At 39.5% G+C, this 17,468-nt stretch overlaps 1 protein-coding gene and 1 long non-coding RNA gene across 2 annotated transcripts; one reads left to right on the top strand and one right to left on the bottom strand.

Moving 5' to 3' along the window:
* Nucleotides 1-460: 460 nt before the first annotated feature.
* LOC138925785 (uncharacterized) lies at nucleotides 461-1,235 on the bottom strand. The gene is made up of 2 exons (XR_011441997.1): nucleotides 773-1,235; nucleotides 461-714 (listed from the first exon to the last, which is right to left on the bottom strand). It is a non-coding gene; the product is annotated as an uncharacterized lncRNA (long non-coding RNA).
* Nucleotides 1,236-11,527: 10,292 nt separating this feature from the next.
* LOC108127093 (casein kinase I) lies at nucleotides 11,528-12,697 on the top strand. Its single transcript, XM_017243931.3, has one exon. The coding sequence runs from the start codon at nucleotides 11,641-11,643 to the stop codon at nucleotides 12,634-12,636; it is 996 nt and encodes a 331-aa protein (XP_017099420.2). The 5' UTR covers nucleotides 11,528-11,640; the 3' UTR covers nucleotides 12,637-12,697.
* Nucleotides 12,698-17,468: the final 4,771 nt, after the last annotated feature.

Here is a 17,468-nt window from a genome sequence, read left to right as displayed (position 1 = left end):
ACCTCCAAATAATTTTAATTTTTTTTTGCTAAAAATTCATACTTTTGATTTTTAAAGGTTAGAGATAAGTCTGGTTAGAATAAATAAGTACAGGATATAATATAATCGGTAAAGTAGTCCTTTCTAGTTTTGTATCTTACTTTGGTACTATAATACACTTTAACTATGCACTATGAATAATAACTATACTTCAGTATTCTTTCAATATCACCCAAAAAAGAAACCAAAATTCTGATTATACATATGTACATAGTACATAATTGGCTTTTACAGAAATGAGATGATGTATCCTTTCCTTGGAATTTTTTTTACATTCAAAACGGGCTATAGAAAAGCTTGAGACAAATATGTGACATTCATTGACTTTGAATATTTTGGATGCGGACGACCTTAGAATACTTAGATACTTTGTAAACTTTCGCGATCAGACCACTTGGAATAAAATTTTCTCAATAAAAAGAAAGATTTAAAAGCCACGCATATTGCTTTTTATTTAACCTTATGAAGCTTCAATAACCGTAAAGGCTGAAGTTATCAGCAAGAAAGGGGCCCGACATCATTGTTGGCCATCATCATTAGCTACTCTGCCTCGCCATTTCTGTTCCCGTTTCTTGTCTTTGGCTACTGCTGTTTTGACAATTTGTTTTGGCTGTCCTTAAATATCATCATTGTTGATGAGCTTCCTTACATATGCACAATTCTACATACCCAGGGCTATAAGGGGTATAAGAAAAGGTTTTCTAAAGACTTTACAATTTAAATTTATCATTACCATCTTCTGGTTTATCATCATCTGGATGTTTTTGATGTCAATGCCTGATGGATATGATAGAGAAAACCTATCAAAGGTTTTACAGAATTTTAGGGCTTATCTAGATTTATCACAGTACTAGTATCACAGTACAGTACTCCTTAATATATATAAAGTTTTAGTTTTTTAAGTATAAAGTCCATGCTTCAACCATAAAAATTAGTTATTTTATGACTACAGTCAATAATAAATAAAAAAAAATTTTTCACATTGCTTTTTTAGACGTTTAGAAAAATCGTACCTACTCTTCCAAATATAAAAAAAAAAATGTATTCAAGATCCTACACATAAAAGCATTACTCTCCCATTTAACAAATACTGTCAAGCTCAGAAGCTTACAACGAGCAAAGTGCAGTTCGCACTTTAATTAATTGGGTATTCATTGATACGATTTCCCCAGGTTTGTCTTTGTAACTTCTCCGTGTCCCGGGTTGCCGATTTGTAATGTGGCAGTGCGGCGCAGAGTCTCCCCGGCACCGAATTACAAATTGGGGTGCAGATCGGTGGCACCTAGGAGGCGGAAAACTCTATGCTTCAACGGCGCAATAAATTAGCAAAAACATGCCATTAAATTGGCATGCCCACCTACCCCCAAAGGGTTTGCGATTTCGAGAACTGACGCATTCTAAAGTTCTGTTTCGCAGCAAGTGGTCTGCACTCGCATTCTCGTTCGCAGTCGGAATTAGTCCTTGGATTTGTGCACAATGTGTTTAGTAGCAGATTCATCCGATTCAGGTTGCAGCAGTCACGCATGGTACTGTCAACGGACTTAGTAGAGACTACTGACTCAAAAACAATCTAAAATTTTTGATGTACTAGGATAAGAAAAAATTAAATTTCATATATCATTTTTCAAGAGCGAAATAGTATAAAAATTCGAAAAAAACATAGTAAATGGTTAAAACTTTTTTCTACCTTGCTGACAAAATATAAAAGAAAACAAAAAGTGTGCTTTGCTAAATTTCTCTATTTAATCTCTATTTAATTTAATCTTGTACCCACACTTTAACCAAAGATTAAAAAGTACACTTTATAAGTAACTAACAAAGTATATATTATCAAAAAACAAGAAAGGAAAGCTTACTTCGGGCGGAGCCGCAGTTAAAACCGAACATATATATCAAAAATCGGATATAGTTGGCTGCTCCTTATGAGAATATTAAATATAACCAATTCATTACGATACAAAATTAAAAAAAAATGTCCCAAACTTCTGTTGGTAAAACCATTTCCGATCGTTCAGTCATATTGCAGCTATAAGATATAGTCGGCCGATCCTAATTTGGTAGGTGGGATTAACTAAGCCAAAATAGAATCTGTGCGAAGTTTCAACTTTCTGTCTTAAAAAACACGATAGTTGGGTCATTTCCGATTTTTTAGTTATATGGCAGCTATAGGATATAGACGGCCGATCCTTATGAGATTATTTTCAAATCAAAAATAGCATTCGTACAAAATCCGAACTCTCTTACTCTAAAAACATCGAAGTTATAGCATTTCCAATCAATCAGTTTTATGGCAGCAATGGGATATAGTGTGCCGATATCGTCCGTTCCGACCTATATACTGTGTGCAAAGAAGCAAAGTGTGCAAAGTTGCAGGATGATAGCTTTAAAACTGAGAGACTAGTTCGCGTAGAAACAGACATTCGGACAGACGGACATGCTTATATTAACTCAGGAGGTGATCCTGATCAAGAATATATATATAAAATATGTTATAGGGTCGGAGATGTCTCCCTTACTACGTTGCACACTTTTGAAAAAATTATAATACCCTCTGCAAGGGAATAAAAATTCTGCGTTATGTTTTAGACATAATAACTGAGCCATTGAAGATCAGCTCATTAAATGTCTATAACTCCTCTAAAACTCTCCCGATTCGTCATATTTTTCTAATGCTTTGTAGATATAAATATATATAGCCATGTCGATATAGCCATGTGCGTCTGTCCTTGTAATCCATATACGTATGTATATATGTATTTCCCATACATTTACCAGAATCCCAGAAATATACGCGCAGATCAAGTTTGTGTCAAAATTTTGCCACGCCTACACCCGCTCCCAAAACGAAAATCTCGTTGTGGTGCCAGTTCATTAATGTTTTTGCAAATGTTTAAATGCCAAACTATCCCCATAGCTAATCTAAACCTACAAATTCCTACGATTCAGCCAAATCGAACAATTTTTAGAGAAGTAATATACGTTTTAGTCTGCTATTTATGATGTGGGGGTGGTATAGGGGCTATGGTTGTTTTTTTTCCCAAGCGTAAAAAATATGCAACAATTTAGCGATTTCAAACACTACTGTATTATTATAAAATACCTACATTTTCATGCCGTTGCATGTCGTATTAATAGCAGTGGGCCGACGGGTAAGGGAAATAACCGCCAAACCAAGAAGTGAGCGCGCCGAATTTAAACTGAGCGTCTCAACTCTGCTCGCTGCTTCTGGCTCCACGACAGAGGTTATGCAGAGGAATTATGGGCATGCAAAAATGTCGTTCACATAACAATGCCGGTATGAGAGCATATTCGTATGCACTACTCTGAATGTGTTTAAACTTACCTGTGAGGGTTTGGGTGAATTTGGAGAACCTGACCAGAATCTGGACGAAAGGCGTCCACTGTCCACATCAGAATCTAAGGCTCCGTAAATTGTGGAATGGTTGATTTTAAAAAGATCCGATCGGGACTTTGATCGGATACAGCCTCTCTCCCTCTTTATGGTATATACATATAAATATTCGCTGTACCTCAGGCAGCTTGTCACCTTTCGAGACGAGATATGCTTGAGAAAGATTCTGCTTGCTTGAGAGATTCACCGTTAACGCCAATGCACTCCTTCAGATTACCGTTAAACCCCTCGCGTATTGTTGCCATTTACAACGGCTACCGCCCGCTAGGTGGCGCTAGTACGCCTAGGATTTGTGGTTCTAGGCTCCGCTACACTTCATAAACTTTATACCCTTGGTTAAAAGTGTGCAACGCAGTGAAGGAGACATCTCCGACCGTATAAAGTATATATATTCTTGATCAGGATCACCTCCTGAGTTCATATGAGCATGTCCGTCTGTCCGTCTGTCTGTCTGTTTCTACGCGAACTAGTCTTTCAGTTTTAAAGCTATCGACTTGAAACTTTGCACACTCCCTTCTTTCCTTTGCCCGCACTACAAAAGTCGGAACGGCCTATAGATATCGATATCCTAGAGCTGCCATACAACTGATTGATCGGAAATGGTATAACTTTGGTGTTTTTAGAGTTAGAAAGTTAAAATTTTACATGAAAGCCGAAGGATTTGCGTGCCGTAACTGTGTACACCGCTGGTAGTGCGACTATACTCTCCACGTGAGGGCGGCTGGTAACAGATCCGACTAATTGTAGTCGGGCGGGGAGAAGAACACTCCCTTCCTTAGTTTACCACAATCCAAGGTGAAACAGCATATGCCGAAGGATGCGTGTCCGAGGGGGGCTCGGACGCTAATATGATAACTCTAGGGGACCGGTTGACCCCCCCGTTTTAACCAGGCTTATTGTGAGAAGTTACTCCTAGTCGTGAGTTCAAAACATGAATTCTTTAAACTCAACGAAAAACCATAGTAGAGAATGGAACTTCCAAAAAAAGTTCGGAAATGGGGTCAATGACCCGTCAAACTCCAATGCCCTCAAAAGCCAAGGATTTGCTGGGATGGAGAAGCTCCCTACAGAGAGGCGGGACGATCAGTTGCGGGGGAGGGTGCCAAAGCATCCTCCTTTACAGTGGGGCTATCCATAGGACGACCGAACGGCGTGGAGAGGAAGCCGAGGAAGCTCGTTCGCCGAGGTCGCAAAGGGCAGAACACTCATTGGATTCCTGAGCAAGAGATCCAAGGATGAGCTGATCCCTAAGGACTATTGATGGAAGGTGGTAAATGAACTGCATGGGCGCTTCAAGGAGGAGATGCTGAAGAGCGGAAGACCCCCAGCAAAATGCGAAGACGCAGGCTGGTATCAGGTTAGCGTCAAGATTATAGCATGCCAACACGCGCGATCGGTAGCACTATACAAGCGAATGATAGCCACGCTTAGAGATGTTTACTCTCGTGCAAAGATGGAGGCGGTTGACTAGGCTGAGATCCCCAGCAAGCTGAGGGCGCAAGTATGGCTCACCAAAAAGCCGGCCGACCCTAACACCTTCCTGGCGATGCTGAAAATGTGTGACCGAACGCTTCCCACGGCGGACTGGATAGTCGCCAAGGTTGAAGATGCGTTATGACTACGAAGGCCTGGATGAGTGCTGGACACGCTAACGGCGGCTTGCGCTAGAGCATTCAATAAGGCCTGTCCTAAAAGTAGATCGGGCAGTAGCAAGTCAAAGAAACCACTATGGTGGTCACAAATACACAAGGATTTTAACTTCGCCAGCAAAACAAACACAGAAGTAGCTTAGGAGGCGCATAATTGGAATCTAAGTTGCACAATAAACAATTTCAAGCCATTTAAATCTCCAGTCTGCGGTTATGGATCCGGAAAATCTTCAGGACAGGTATCGTACCCGATACGCGGTTGCGGACGAAAATTGTCTCCATACCCAAAGCGGGAAAACCATCGCACTGATCCCCTAAGGACTTCAGACCAATAAGTCTGTCGTGCCTCCTCCTCAAGACAACGGGAAGGCTCGTTAGCCTCCACATTCATCTTACCATTAACCCAAATGTCATTTCGGGATCACAGCAGGCGCATAGGAAATGCCGATCCGCGGAGACGGCTCTCCATGAGATCACTACGTTCATCGAAAAGACACTTACTGACAAGAAATATGCGCTTATCATTTTTCTAGACGTATAAGGTGCGTCCAACAACATCCTACACTAGGGGTAGGGGTACGAGACTAGGGGTAGACGATCAATCCGTGCACCTGATAAGGCAGATCCTGTTAAACAGGACTGTTGAAGCAACACTAGGAAGAGAGTCTATTAAGGGATTCGTTAGGAGACGCCAAGACTTCATACTCGATCTATTTCCTCTAAACTCGATCTATTGGGGGTCAAGGCAGTCACTCTATCGACAATCAGGCTACGCGAGGCGGGTCTAAGGAAAAGGACTAACTATGGACCCACCATGTCCCCCCCATTCATGTCTATGGGGGCTACGGACTATCCATTGATCATCCCACCTTTAACTATAAGGTCTTCATTCCATCGAGGGGGAATAGACTAAGCAAACCCCGGAACCAGCAGGTTCCCTTCATATATCAATGGATGGTTCAAAGTTGAATGGTGAGGTGTTCCAAGCTTAAGTAATAGCTATAATGAAAGCACTTAGGGTAAATTGCGTCGCTGAAGAATTAGCAAGGTCAGGTACTACAAACCATCTACTTCCAGAGAAAGAACCAGTGGGCATTCTCTTAGCGACGGGTAGGCTGAAATGCAGGGATCTCTTTGACCTGGTAACACTTAGGAAATGGAGGAATCTCCATGATATGACCCTGGCCCATACGCTCTAAGAAAATATCAAGTCTAACGGTTAAGGCTATCACGGGAAACTGGTTAATAGGAACGTACCTTCACATAGCGGCTAGGCTAGCGGTGCCACACTACGATTAGCTGCAAGGATGTCACACACCTCCTTTGCCACGCCCTGCGCTTCGGCATAGTCGACTCAAACTCCTGGGTGCATTAACACTTAATATGTTTGTAATAGACCTCATGGAGTCCGGAAAGCTGAATGCAACCGCGAGCAGCCTCAGAAAGGGTAGACTTCTATGGGCACTTTAGTAGATAGGATGGGGTGGGGTCCCCTTGCAGTACCCCTTGCCCATGCGGTATCACAAGGAGCCTCAGCGACTCAATTGGATTCGGAAGGTCAGTGACTGGCCCCCCATATCTCCGCCTCAATCTAACGTAACCTATGGTGCAGATGTCTCCTTCACTGTGTGGCTCTCTTGACCAAAATTATAGTACCCTCTGCAAGGGTATAAAAATACCATAATTACCATACCATGCATGGATCTTAACGTTACACTAACGGATGAAACTACGATTGGTGGAGTGGTGGAATTTCTATTAAAAGCAAAATCTACTACTTCTTAAAGTTAGTTAGATAGTTTTAGGTATTCCAGCCAGCAGTGCCATTTTAAGAGCTTTTTCTCAATCTTTATATATTTAAATTTATGAAAAAAGGAGCAATATTTTCACAAATAGCAATATGATAAATAAGCTACAGTTTGTTAATTTTAATTTAACAAACAAATAAGTAATAAATAAATAAATAATAAAAAATTTAGGTTCCTTATTATTTTAAAAAAGGGTTATACAAGCGTAAAAGGGTTATAACCTTGCAGAGGGTGTTATAATTTTGGTCAATAGTGTGCAACGCAGTGAAGGAGACATCTCCGCTCCAAATAGTATATCCAAAATAAAGTATATATACCTTATTATATATATACATATATTCTTGATCAGGATCACCTCCTGAGTTGATATAAGCATGTCCGTCTGTCTGTTCTGTTTGTAAAGAACTTTTGTTTGTTTTGTATTGGAATAAACTGGTTGTGTTATGATATTCTCATAAGGATTGGCCGACTATGTATATCCGATTTGTGCGATATACCATATATCCGCTTTTAACTGCAAGAGTATATCAACTTCGGCTCCGCCCGAAGTAAGCTTTCCTTTCTTGTCTTTTTCTGAATTTATATTTGAACAAATACATTCAATTAGTCCCTCTTTAGGGCTGATCACCGTTTTTCAGAGCTGAGTGGTACTGGCGGGTCGAGTTGTACTTGATACTTAGCTCAGTAATGTTAATTTGAAACGAAATATAAAATAACTGTATCTAAACACTTTTTCTGGACCGTTTCCAATAATTTTGCGAGTTTTTTGCCATTTCTCGCTGATTTATATCATAAGTAAGTCCGTTTACAAGCTGTTTTTGTAAGACTTAGTACCGGTCAAAGAAAGAATATGAATAACTCGTTTGCTATTTTAAACAGATTCTTGAAAAACTATAGTTGAAATGTATACTACTACTGGGCTATATACTTTAAAGGTTTGCTGCGATGATTATTGGCAAATGGCTGGTCATTTTGGATTTCCTGTTAGCCAGCCACAGTTTGTGTCCCTCTCCCGACTGTCTTCTCGATGCATGCGAAATTTATGGGTTTTATGTTGTGATTTATGGGATGGCCTTTCGGTCGTTCATGCATCTTGGAAGCAGAAAACACAAAACCAGGAGAAAATTCGCAACTCGCGTGGAGATTTTTACGCCTGAAATGTGTCCATCGACTGCATGCTATGTCACACACACGCATAAATACATACAGTGGCTCGAAGCTTATTTCGTGCAAGAACAAAATAAAATTTTAAATCAACATTGCTGCCAAATTAGAAAAGATTTTTAAAAAATTTAAACGCAGTAATATAAATAAACTCTTTATTAACTAAAACTAAAAAAAAAATTTGTTAATCTACAAAAACAAAACAACTTTTCATACAAAACTAAAAAAACAAGGCACTTTTGATGTCGAAGCTTATTTCGTGCAAACATTTTAAATTCAAAAAAACTATAAAAAGGGGACTTTTAAATCCGTTTTTTTTCTAAATACTAGTATTATTATAGTAAAATATGCATATTTCATAAGTATTGGAGCTGGTCACTCAAAACTAAACTTTTACCGTTGCTTTTTGATCATGGCGCCGCGAACAACGATTGAGCAAAGGGAGTTAGTCCTAAAACATTTTAAGGATGGCAAAACCCAGCGCGCCATAGCCGAAATCGTGTGCCTAAGCCCCAGCACGGTACAATGCATCATACAACGATTTGTAAGGGAAAATCGTGTGGCAGACAAGGGCCGAATCGCACCCAACAAAATTTTCGATGACCACGAGGAGCGACGGATCGTTAGAAAAGTAAAGGAAAACCCAAAGCTATCGGCTCCGAAAATTGCTGCAGAGGTGGAGGAGGAAATGGGCAAAAAATGTTGCCCAGACACCATCAGGAACGTACTCCACAAGCACCATTTAAATGGTCGAGTTGCTAGGAAAAAACCATTTATAAGTAAAAAAAATATGATTGAACGTGTTAAGTTCGTCAAGGAGATGGAAGTTCACCCTGGAACCTTCTGGAACGATGTAATTTTTGCGGACGAATCGAAGTTCAACCTTTTCGGGTCTGATGGAAGGAAATATGTGTGGCGGCGTGCGAATACAGAGCTCGATCCGAAGAACCTAAAACCTACGGTGAAGCACGGAGGTGGCCATGTTATGGTTTGGGCCTGTATGGCTGCATCTGGGGTCGGTAATTTAGTTTTTATCGATGGAATCATGGATGCTAAAATGTACCTTAACATTTTAAAAGAAAATTTGCCACAAAGCGCAGAAAAATTGGGAATACTGGACCGATTCCGATTTTACCAGGACAATGACCCCAAGCACACTGCTGCCAACGTGAAGCTTTGGTTGGTCTGGAACTGCCCACATGTAGTGAAAACCCCAGCACAGTCTCCAGACCTCAACGTAATTGAGAATTTGTGGGAGATTTTGGATCAGGCGATCAGGAAGAGAACAATAAGCAACCGAAATGAGCTGAAGATTGCCTTGCTGGAGGAATGGCGAAAAATTCCCGTTGAAACCACAAAAAAATTAGTGGAATCAATGGGAAACCGTTTAAAAGCAGTTAAAAAACAAAAGGGAGGCCCAACCAAATATTAGATTTAAGAATTTTCATATTTTATAGTAGTTTTAAGTTTTTGCACGAAATAAGCTTCGACGCCAGAAGTGCCTTGTTTTTTTAGTTTTTTATGAAAAGTTGTTTTGTTTTTGTAGATTAGTAAGTTTTTTTGTTCCTATTAGTTAATAAAGAGTTTATTTATATTACTGCGTTTAAATTTTTTAAAAATCTTTTCTAATTTGGCAGCAATGTTGATTTAAAATTGTAATTTGTTCTTGCACGAAATAAGCTTCGAGCCACTGTACAAAAGTGTACTGATGGAACGGGCGCAATTTTTATTGCCGGTTGTTGCATGTCGGTGAAACGGAAATGCTCGTGTTTTACTTACATAGTTAATTTCTCAACTCGTTCTTAACTGCCTTTTTACAAGCGGCTTTGGGGAGAACACAGAGGTTCCTGAAACCAGGTCCGGTAATTGACAACGGAAAGAGCCCGTGTGAGGTCATTGATATGGCTGCCAATTAGATTATAATTTGGCCACGCCAATCAACCTTCTTATTTTATTGCATGTCTTAGAGTGAAGGGTATAATTTAAAACCGTTGACATTTTAACCCTCACCTTTTGAAATTAGACATTGTGACACTGAATATGAAGCAGTATTTTAAATGCACACCAATTTACATTTTTAAATGTCAGCTTCTACCGAAATTTTTAATTATTTATATGTATCCCGTAATCCAAATATTCAAATTGAAAACGCTATAGTTTTGCTAAAATTAAACCCTAGTACTTAGATCGACAAAAACTGTTTTCCAGCTATGAGAGTGAGCGGGAGGCAAATAGGAGAAAAAAGTTTCTGACGGGATCTTTTCGTCACCCGTACTCAGAAAAAAAAATACCAGAAACTTACATGGGGATGCCAACTTGCACCAAAATAAGTTTTATTAAAAAAATAACTTCAATCAAATTCAAAGTCCTTCCGAAAAGATTAAAAATGTTTATCATTCATCCCGTTTAGGGATAAACTTTACTGGGTATTTTTTTTTTTATTTATAAGGAAAAAATGAATGAAGAGGCCAAAGTTAAGATGTTAAATGCGATGCGCTGAAAATTATAGATCCAATTAAAATAGTAGAAATTGTAGAACTGTAAATAGAGAAATTGTAAATTAGTAGAATTAAATTGTTCTCGCCATTTTAGATTTGTGGGACAAACCAAATTTTAAATGCCAATTTCATGACACCAATTGCGCCATTTTGAACACAAATCATTTTAAATGAAAATTTTTACACTCAAATAAGTTGAAAATCATTTTCATTTTCTTCATTTTCATTTTTTTCATTTTCCAACATTGTCTAAATTCAAATTCAAATCAATTTTATGAGTGACCAGAGTGCGTAACTTGGAAATTTCCGATCACACTGGAAAGAATAAACGTTCTTACTCGTCGAAAGTTTTTCGATCTCACTACTTCGCGTATAAGCTCAAGTGTCTTTCCGTTTTGCTTATTTTTTTTTTTTTGGAGTACGGGGTAGCGAAAAGATCCTGTCAAAAACTGTTTTATGACACTCCCACACTCCCTCTCGCTCACACCCATAGCTGAAAAACAGTTTTTGTCGATCTGAATACTAGGCTAATCTGTAAAGTTGATGTTTTTACTATACGATATTTGTGCCGATATAATTAAATTTGTAACTAAACATTGTTCCATCTCTATTTAAGATGACGACGGAGCATATATTTACAACCTTAACATATTTATGTATATATAAAAATTAAATTAAAATCTATCAATTGTATTACTTAATTGAGAATTTATAGTTTAGTTAAGAAAGTAGACAAAAAATATTTTTTTGTCATAAACTTTTCCAAAATTTATTAAAATTTTTTGTAATGAATTAAATTAATATCTTATATTTGGAGTAAAATTATCGTAAAAAATTATTTTTTTACAAATAATTTTAGTTAAAAAATTATTTTTTACAAATAATTTTAGTAAATACATATTATCCAAAAATTGACTTATTTTATAACATATTAATTTGGCAATGCTAGATTATATAGCGATGGGAATCAGTTATCGATAAACGTCGGTGGTGGAACCCTGGACCCTAAAGCTAAAAAACCGCAATTTACACACTTAAAGGAAGGACTATTGTTTTTTAATCTAATAAAAATGAGTGATGATGAGAACAGCGACGGCTACTTAAACCAACCAATGGTCATCCGAGACTACTTGATTCGTCGCAAGATCGGGTCCGGATCCTTCGGGGACATCTTCATGGCCGAGCAGAGAATCACAGGGGAACGCGTCGCCATCAAAGTTGAGCGAAATGATACCAACCAGTTGCAGTTGTACTTCGAGTTTAAGCTGTACAAGATCATCCAGGGTGGAATAGGCATACCAAGAATTCGCGAGTTCAACACCGAGTCCCGCTATAATATGCTAGTGATGGAGCTGCTGGGTCCCTCGTTGGAGGAAATGTTCGTTTGCTGTTCGCGTCGTTTTTCACTGAAGACCGTCCTTATGCTTGCGGACCAAATGATTGAGCGGCTGGACCACCTGCACTCTCATCACTATTTACACCGCGACGTTAAGCCGGAAAACTTTCTGATGGGCTTGGGTGCTAACCAGCATCGGGTCTACATTATTGACATGGGATTGGCTAAAAGCTATTGGAATAGTGAAAGTAACAAGCACGTATCGTACAAGAATGGACACCGACTCACCGGCACGGCTCGCTATGCTTCCGTTAATGCACTCAATGGAGGCGAGCAGTCACGGCGCGATGACCTGGAGTCAGTGGGCTATGTCCTGATGTACTTCCTTCGAGGAAACTTACCGTGGCAGGGCCTAAAGGCGGTGAGCAAAAAGCAGCGCTACGAACTCATAGCTGAGACCAAGGCTTCAACTCGTTTAGAGGACCTGTGCTTAGGCTTTCCGGAAGAGTTTGCGTCTTACATTGGCTACTGCCGTGCCATGGGATTTGAAGATAAGCCCCACTATAATAATTTACGGAAAAACTTTGCTGATCTAATGGAGCGCCAAAAGTATATCAACGACCGGATTTATGACTGGAACCTGCTTCAAATGTCCAAGGAAAATAATAAGAAAGAAGAAAAGGATAACATAGAGGCTAAGGAGGATACCGAAATGGTTTTTGTACATTAGGTTATATTTTTCAGTTAAATAAAAACGTGGACTGGATTCTCCAGTGTGTCTGCCTGTCAGAAATGCCAATTTAAATTATACAAGCTGCCGGCTATCAGAAATGAGTCCAATTAACAAAAATTGGGATTTGTGCAACGTTTGCATTCAGACAGATTCCTGCAACTGCAACAGCCCCTTTAGATGAAGTTGAAGCTGAAGCTGCAGCCGGTGCCAGAAATGTCCATCAGAATGGTTGGCAGCACAAGTCGAATGCAAACTGCCAGGGGTGCTGGGCTGTGTGCTGGGGGTGGCAACATTCGAACAAATGAAAACGTACCAAATGACAGCATCCAATTTACGTTTGCAATTAAACTGACACCGAACAGACACTTGATTTAGTTCGAAGGTTTCCCTTAGACCAGACCCTTAGATCCTTTTAAATTATTTCCCTGTTCAAGGTCGGGGAAACTGTCCAACCTGACCGATCTACAGATTTATTATATATGCAGCTTTATTTAAAATATTTTTTATTATGGCGTGGTTTTAGTGATTAGGTAGGTGCTCCTCGGATATGAATACTACCACGTCACGGCATCTGAACAAGTTGGTGCAGTCCGCCATCTTAGGTTTTCAGATTTTCAGTGCCACGTGGTTTTCATCAAATTTTGTTTTCTAAATGCTTCAAACTGCTGAAATTTAACACAAAAGCTTCTAAAATTTGTACTGTGACTACAATTGTTTTACTCTTACTGTAAAAATATTACGTTCATAACTTTACAAGTTTTGAAAAGACAACAGAAAAGGTAAAAAGTTATTAACGTACTTCCAGAATTGTAATTTAAATATTTGCAATAATGGGAACAGCTAATTATATACTTTTAGATAACAACAAAGGGACTTGCTTGTCTGAATAAAACGTGTTTACAGCAGGAGAGAAATATTTATGCGGACGCCCTATCAAAAGTAGCAGCAATCATCACGCTCAGTTAACACCTCGTTCTGCTAGTGTGGGAATTCCCCACGGCGAGTGTTTTCCCCCCTCCATTAATCCTGTGAAGTGCAGAGCGTTTCTCCCTTTTTCAGGTACGGATAGTTAAAGGCGGTACGTAAGAGCTAGGCTAAAAGCCTCATCAAGGCCAAGTGGCGTGTCAATCGGCCATTAACATGGGTCGGGACCCCTGCTCGCTACGTCCGATAAATAAAAACAAACACCTACATAGATGGCCTGGCCTGGCCCACTCCAAAGTGGAGCACTCGAAAAGCCGGAAGACGAAATATGCGAGCTCTAAACGTAGGCGAAATCGATTGAAGAAAATTTCAAGATTAAATGGTCGCTGAATGACTTTTCGGGTCGCTTTGGCCCCCATTAAGAGTTGGCTTCCAAAAGAAATTCTTCCACCAAAATATTAAAGGCGGCAACACTTGGGAATTTGTGAGAAAATTGCTCATTAAAAGTTTTCACCTGGGAAGGCGCTCAAAGCGAATCTCGACACTAATTTTCTTTTCATGTAATTATGAGCTGCAAGTAAAAAACTTCCACCAAAAAAGCTTGTGTTCCTCTACAATTGTTCCACATCATGCATTCTTTAAGTCAGTTTTTTAGGTTGGCTACGACATCCGGAAATGAAAACTTTTTGCGTGTTTTCATCCCTTGTCATAAGAATGTATGTGGAACGTAAATTGCTTTCCACATCAAAAATATTAGTTGTCTTTCGCTTTTGCACTCTGGATTCGCTTTTGCACTCGCCGTTGGTAAAATTCAATTGATTTTCGTTTGCATTCCCCTGAGGAGTCGAGTCGACTCGATTGCATCCGTATCAAAGCTTAATATTGGAAAAATAATGTGCACAAATTGAACTCGTAAATAAATCAAATCAAAATATCTTGTATTACGAGTGACGACGCTCTCTGCGCCGAAGTGGTTCTGAGCGCATATTGCGTTTAAAATTGAGTTACATTTAAATATTTTGCCAGTTGCAATGGAAAAGTTTTTTGAATATCCACGAGAAAGTCCAAGGTCCAAGTTTACCTCATCCTAGTCCCAGCTGCTCTGTCCGAGTGGTTTGTATTGCGCTCTATTGAATTTTTGAGCACTTTTATTCGTTGTCGTTAAGCTTAATTGTTATTTGACAACTACTTTGTTAGGAAATGACCGAAGCCAAGAGGATGTTTGGTTAGTGTTTGCTTTATAAATACATATGTACAGGGCCGTAGCTAGCATGGGGCAGATGGGGCGGTGCCCCAGGGCCCCCGAAGGGAAGGGGCCCCGCCGGGGCAAAAGACTTCCGTATAGGGGGCCCCAAATTTACTTGTTGCCCCAGGGCCTCCGAGGCTCTAGCTACGGCCCTGCATATGTATATGGTATATCAACGTCGGCTCCGCCCGAAGTTAGCTTTCCTTTTTGTTTTATTTTTAATTAATCAGAATTTTACTGCAGTTTCTGCACTTGTCCACAATTCTTTTTATTATTTGAAATTATTTTTTTGATTGACATGCAAGAGTATTAAATGATTAATATTTATTGTTTCATATTAAAAAAGAAATTTGAGGTTGTTATCCACATTCAAAGCATTATCATTCGAACTTTCAAACCACGTTAATAAAAAGTAATCCAACGGTGTTGTTCGAATTAATACCATATAGTTCTATGCAAATTCAGACTTGGAAAAGCCCAATGTTTAATTGCATTAATTTATATCAAATAATTTCCATTTCCTATCGTGCATCGAGTGCCCAACAGGACGTATAATTGATTCCACATCCGTGAGTGCCTCTGAAAATTGCGCTGACAATAAATCTCGTCCTTCGCAATGCTCAACACTGGCGTTCTGAACTTAAAATTATACGGATAAGATCAAGAATAAATTTACATTAAACTACACTTACGTTGGCCGCAAAATCCTCGTCTGTGGCAAAATTTCCAGACCGAATTCGATACGAAACTGGAACCTTCCACAACAACCGGAGCACATTGAGCAAACCACTTGCAGAATGTTCGCGGTGATTAATTATCTACATGAAAGCGTGCAATTTACAGCTTACCTTAAGCTTCCAGCTCACCCCTCCCACTTCCTCACAGTCCTCCCCTTGTTGTATTTATGGAGTGTTTAGTTGTCTGGCCCGATTGGAGCTCGGATAAACTGGAAAAGTTACAGCGAAACTGATTTCCATAGCGCACTTTATCTAAATTAAAATCAAAAACTGTGCCGAGTCCGGGTCATTTATTCCACACGCCAATTGAGCCTTGGACTCGAAATGTTGGTATTGCTGGTATATTCATATGTTAGTATTGCCAACACATATCTTCAGAAATAGTAGTAGTGCGCATTCCTTAAAATCTCACATTTTCTGTTAACGAAAGAGCTCTTCTAATGAAGAGCGTATTTTAGCCTTCAGAGTCAGAGAGTCATCAGTTTTCTTTCGATATACTTCTAAAGATCCCACCCCCAAGTTTTTTCAAGTTTTCAGAGTTCTGGAAAAACAAAGAAATAATAGATTAAACAAAGAATATTATCACAGTTTGAATTTGAATCATTGGAAAAGAAACTCGTTATAAAATTGGTTTCTTGGCCAAAAGATAGAAAAGTGAATTATGATCTCAGGATCTAAGAAAAACCCAATGCCAACCTATGTGTCATTTTTCGACCCCCGTTAAAACTGTTTGTCAATGTCACAGGAGTCAGGGGCTGTGCAGTGTTTTCTGCAGGTAAATGGTGTGTATTTCAATTTCGCAGAAAATAAATTGCCAACAATAAAGTGGAGAAAAAAGCGTAATTTGTTTGGGTCGTTTGTTTCCAGTGTCATATCTGCCAGAATGTATCTTACTCTGTGTTTCAGAGCCTTGGTGTCGCGGCGCTGCGGCTGAGCGATGAGGTTCTTATTTTAATTTTTATTGTGTGCCTGTATCGCCTTGTTCCTTTCGACCCCGGTAGCATTCTCATCTGATTTGAATCTGTTAGTTACACTTACAAATGCCTAACACATTTTTCCACCTCAGGGAATACGGTTTCAGGGTTGAGTTGTACGTGAATCATACAAATTGTAGTCCTATTTGCTGCCAAGTCCCTCAAAGTTTTAGGAAGTTGGTTTTTGGTCTTGATGGTTCTCCCAAATCGTCGACTGCTTAGTAAAGCATTAGCAGAAGGATATTGGAAATAATGGGTCGCATTATTGTCACATTTCAGAATCTGTTTGAGATTTTTATTTAAATAAACACAGAAACTCTTTTGTGTTAAATAACCTCCTTTGAGTTGTACCTTCCGTCACCTTTTTTGATTTTTTGCTCCGGTTCATGTTACTTCAGATCTTCTGTAAAACCCTTAAGTGCTAAGAGACACCTATTTCCAAAGAGCTCATTTCAATGGAACATATGCAATTCCATCTTGCGCCTTTCAGTCAAAAGCCTAATAACTTCATGGCCCAAAACTCATTAGGCCGCCTTCCTGACCGCCCCAAGGCACCCATTGGTGCTGTTCCCCAGAACAGGTTTATTTCTCCAGCAGAATGTCTGGCCCCGTCGGTTCTGGGTGAAGGGCCGTAAGTCTTGAGTAGGCTCAGCCAGTCATTCGACCAGCTTTACAATGGCCGACTTGTGGGCCATTAGCAAAAATGAAAACAAGGCCATCACCCCCAAAACAAACTCACAAAAAGGTTAGCCTCCGAAATGCTTATTAAAACGGCACTTTATCCAATGACAGGATGTGACGACACATTCTAGGGCACACAAGCCAAGGTAATTTAGATTGCGTCTGGTGGGTCATAACAGGCTCGGTTGACATGGAGGTTAAATAGATTAGGGATATCGCTTTCAGCCAAGTGGCGAGGCCATGGGTTATGCACCTGCCCCCAGAAGT

The sequence above is a fragment of the Drosophila bipectinata genome, chromosome 2L (genome assembly GCF_030179905.1).
Source record: "Drosophila bipectinata strain 14024-0381.07 chromosome 2L, DbipHiC1v2, whole genome shotgun sequence".
Classification (NCBI taxonomy): domain Eukaryota; kingdom Metazoa; phylum Arthropoda; class Insecta; order Diptera; family Drosophilidae; genus Drosophila; species Drosophila bipectinata.
The sequence above is the reverse complement of the archived record's forward strand: the minus strand, read 5'-3'. Positions and strand labels throughout refer to the sequence as shown.

What these genes read in the sequence shown, in the direction of transcription:
- LOC108127093 (XM_017243931.3), top strand. Translation starts at nt 11,641, where the DNA reads ATGAGTGATGATGAGAACAGCGACGGCTACTTAAACCAACCAATGGTC.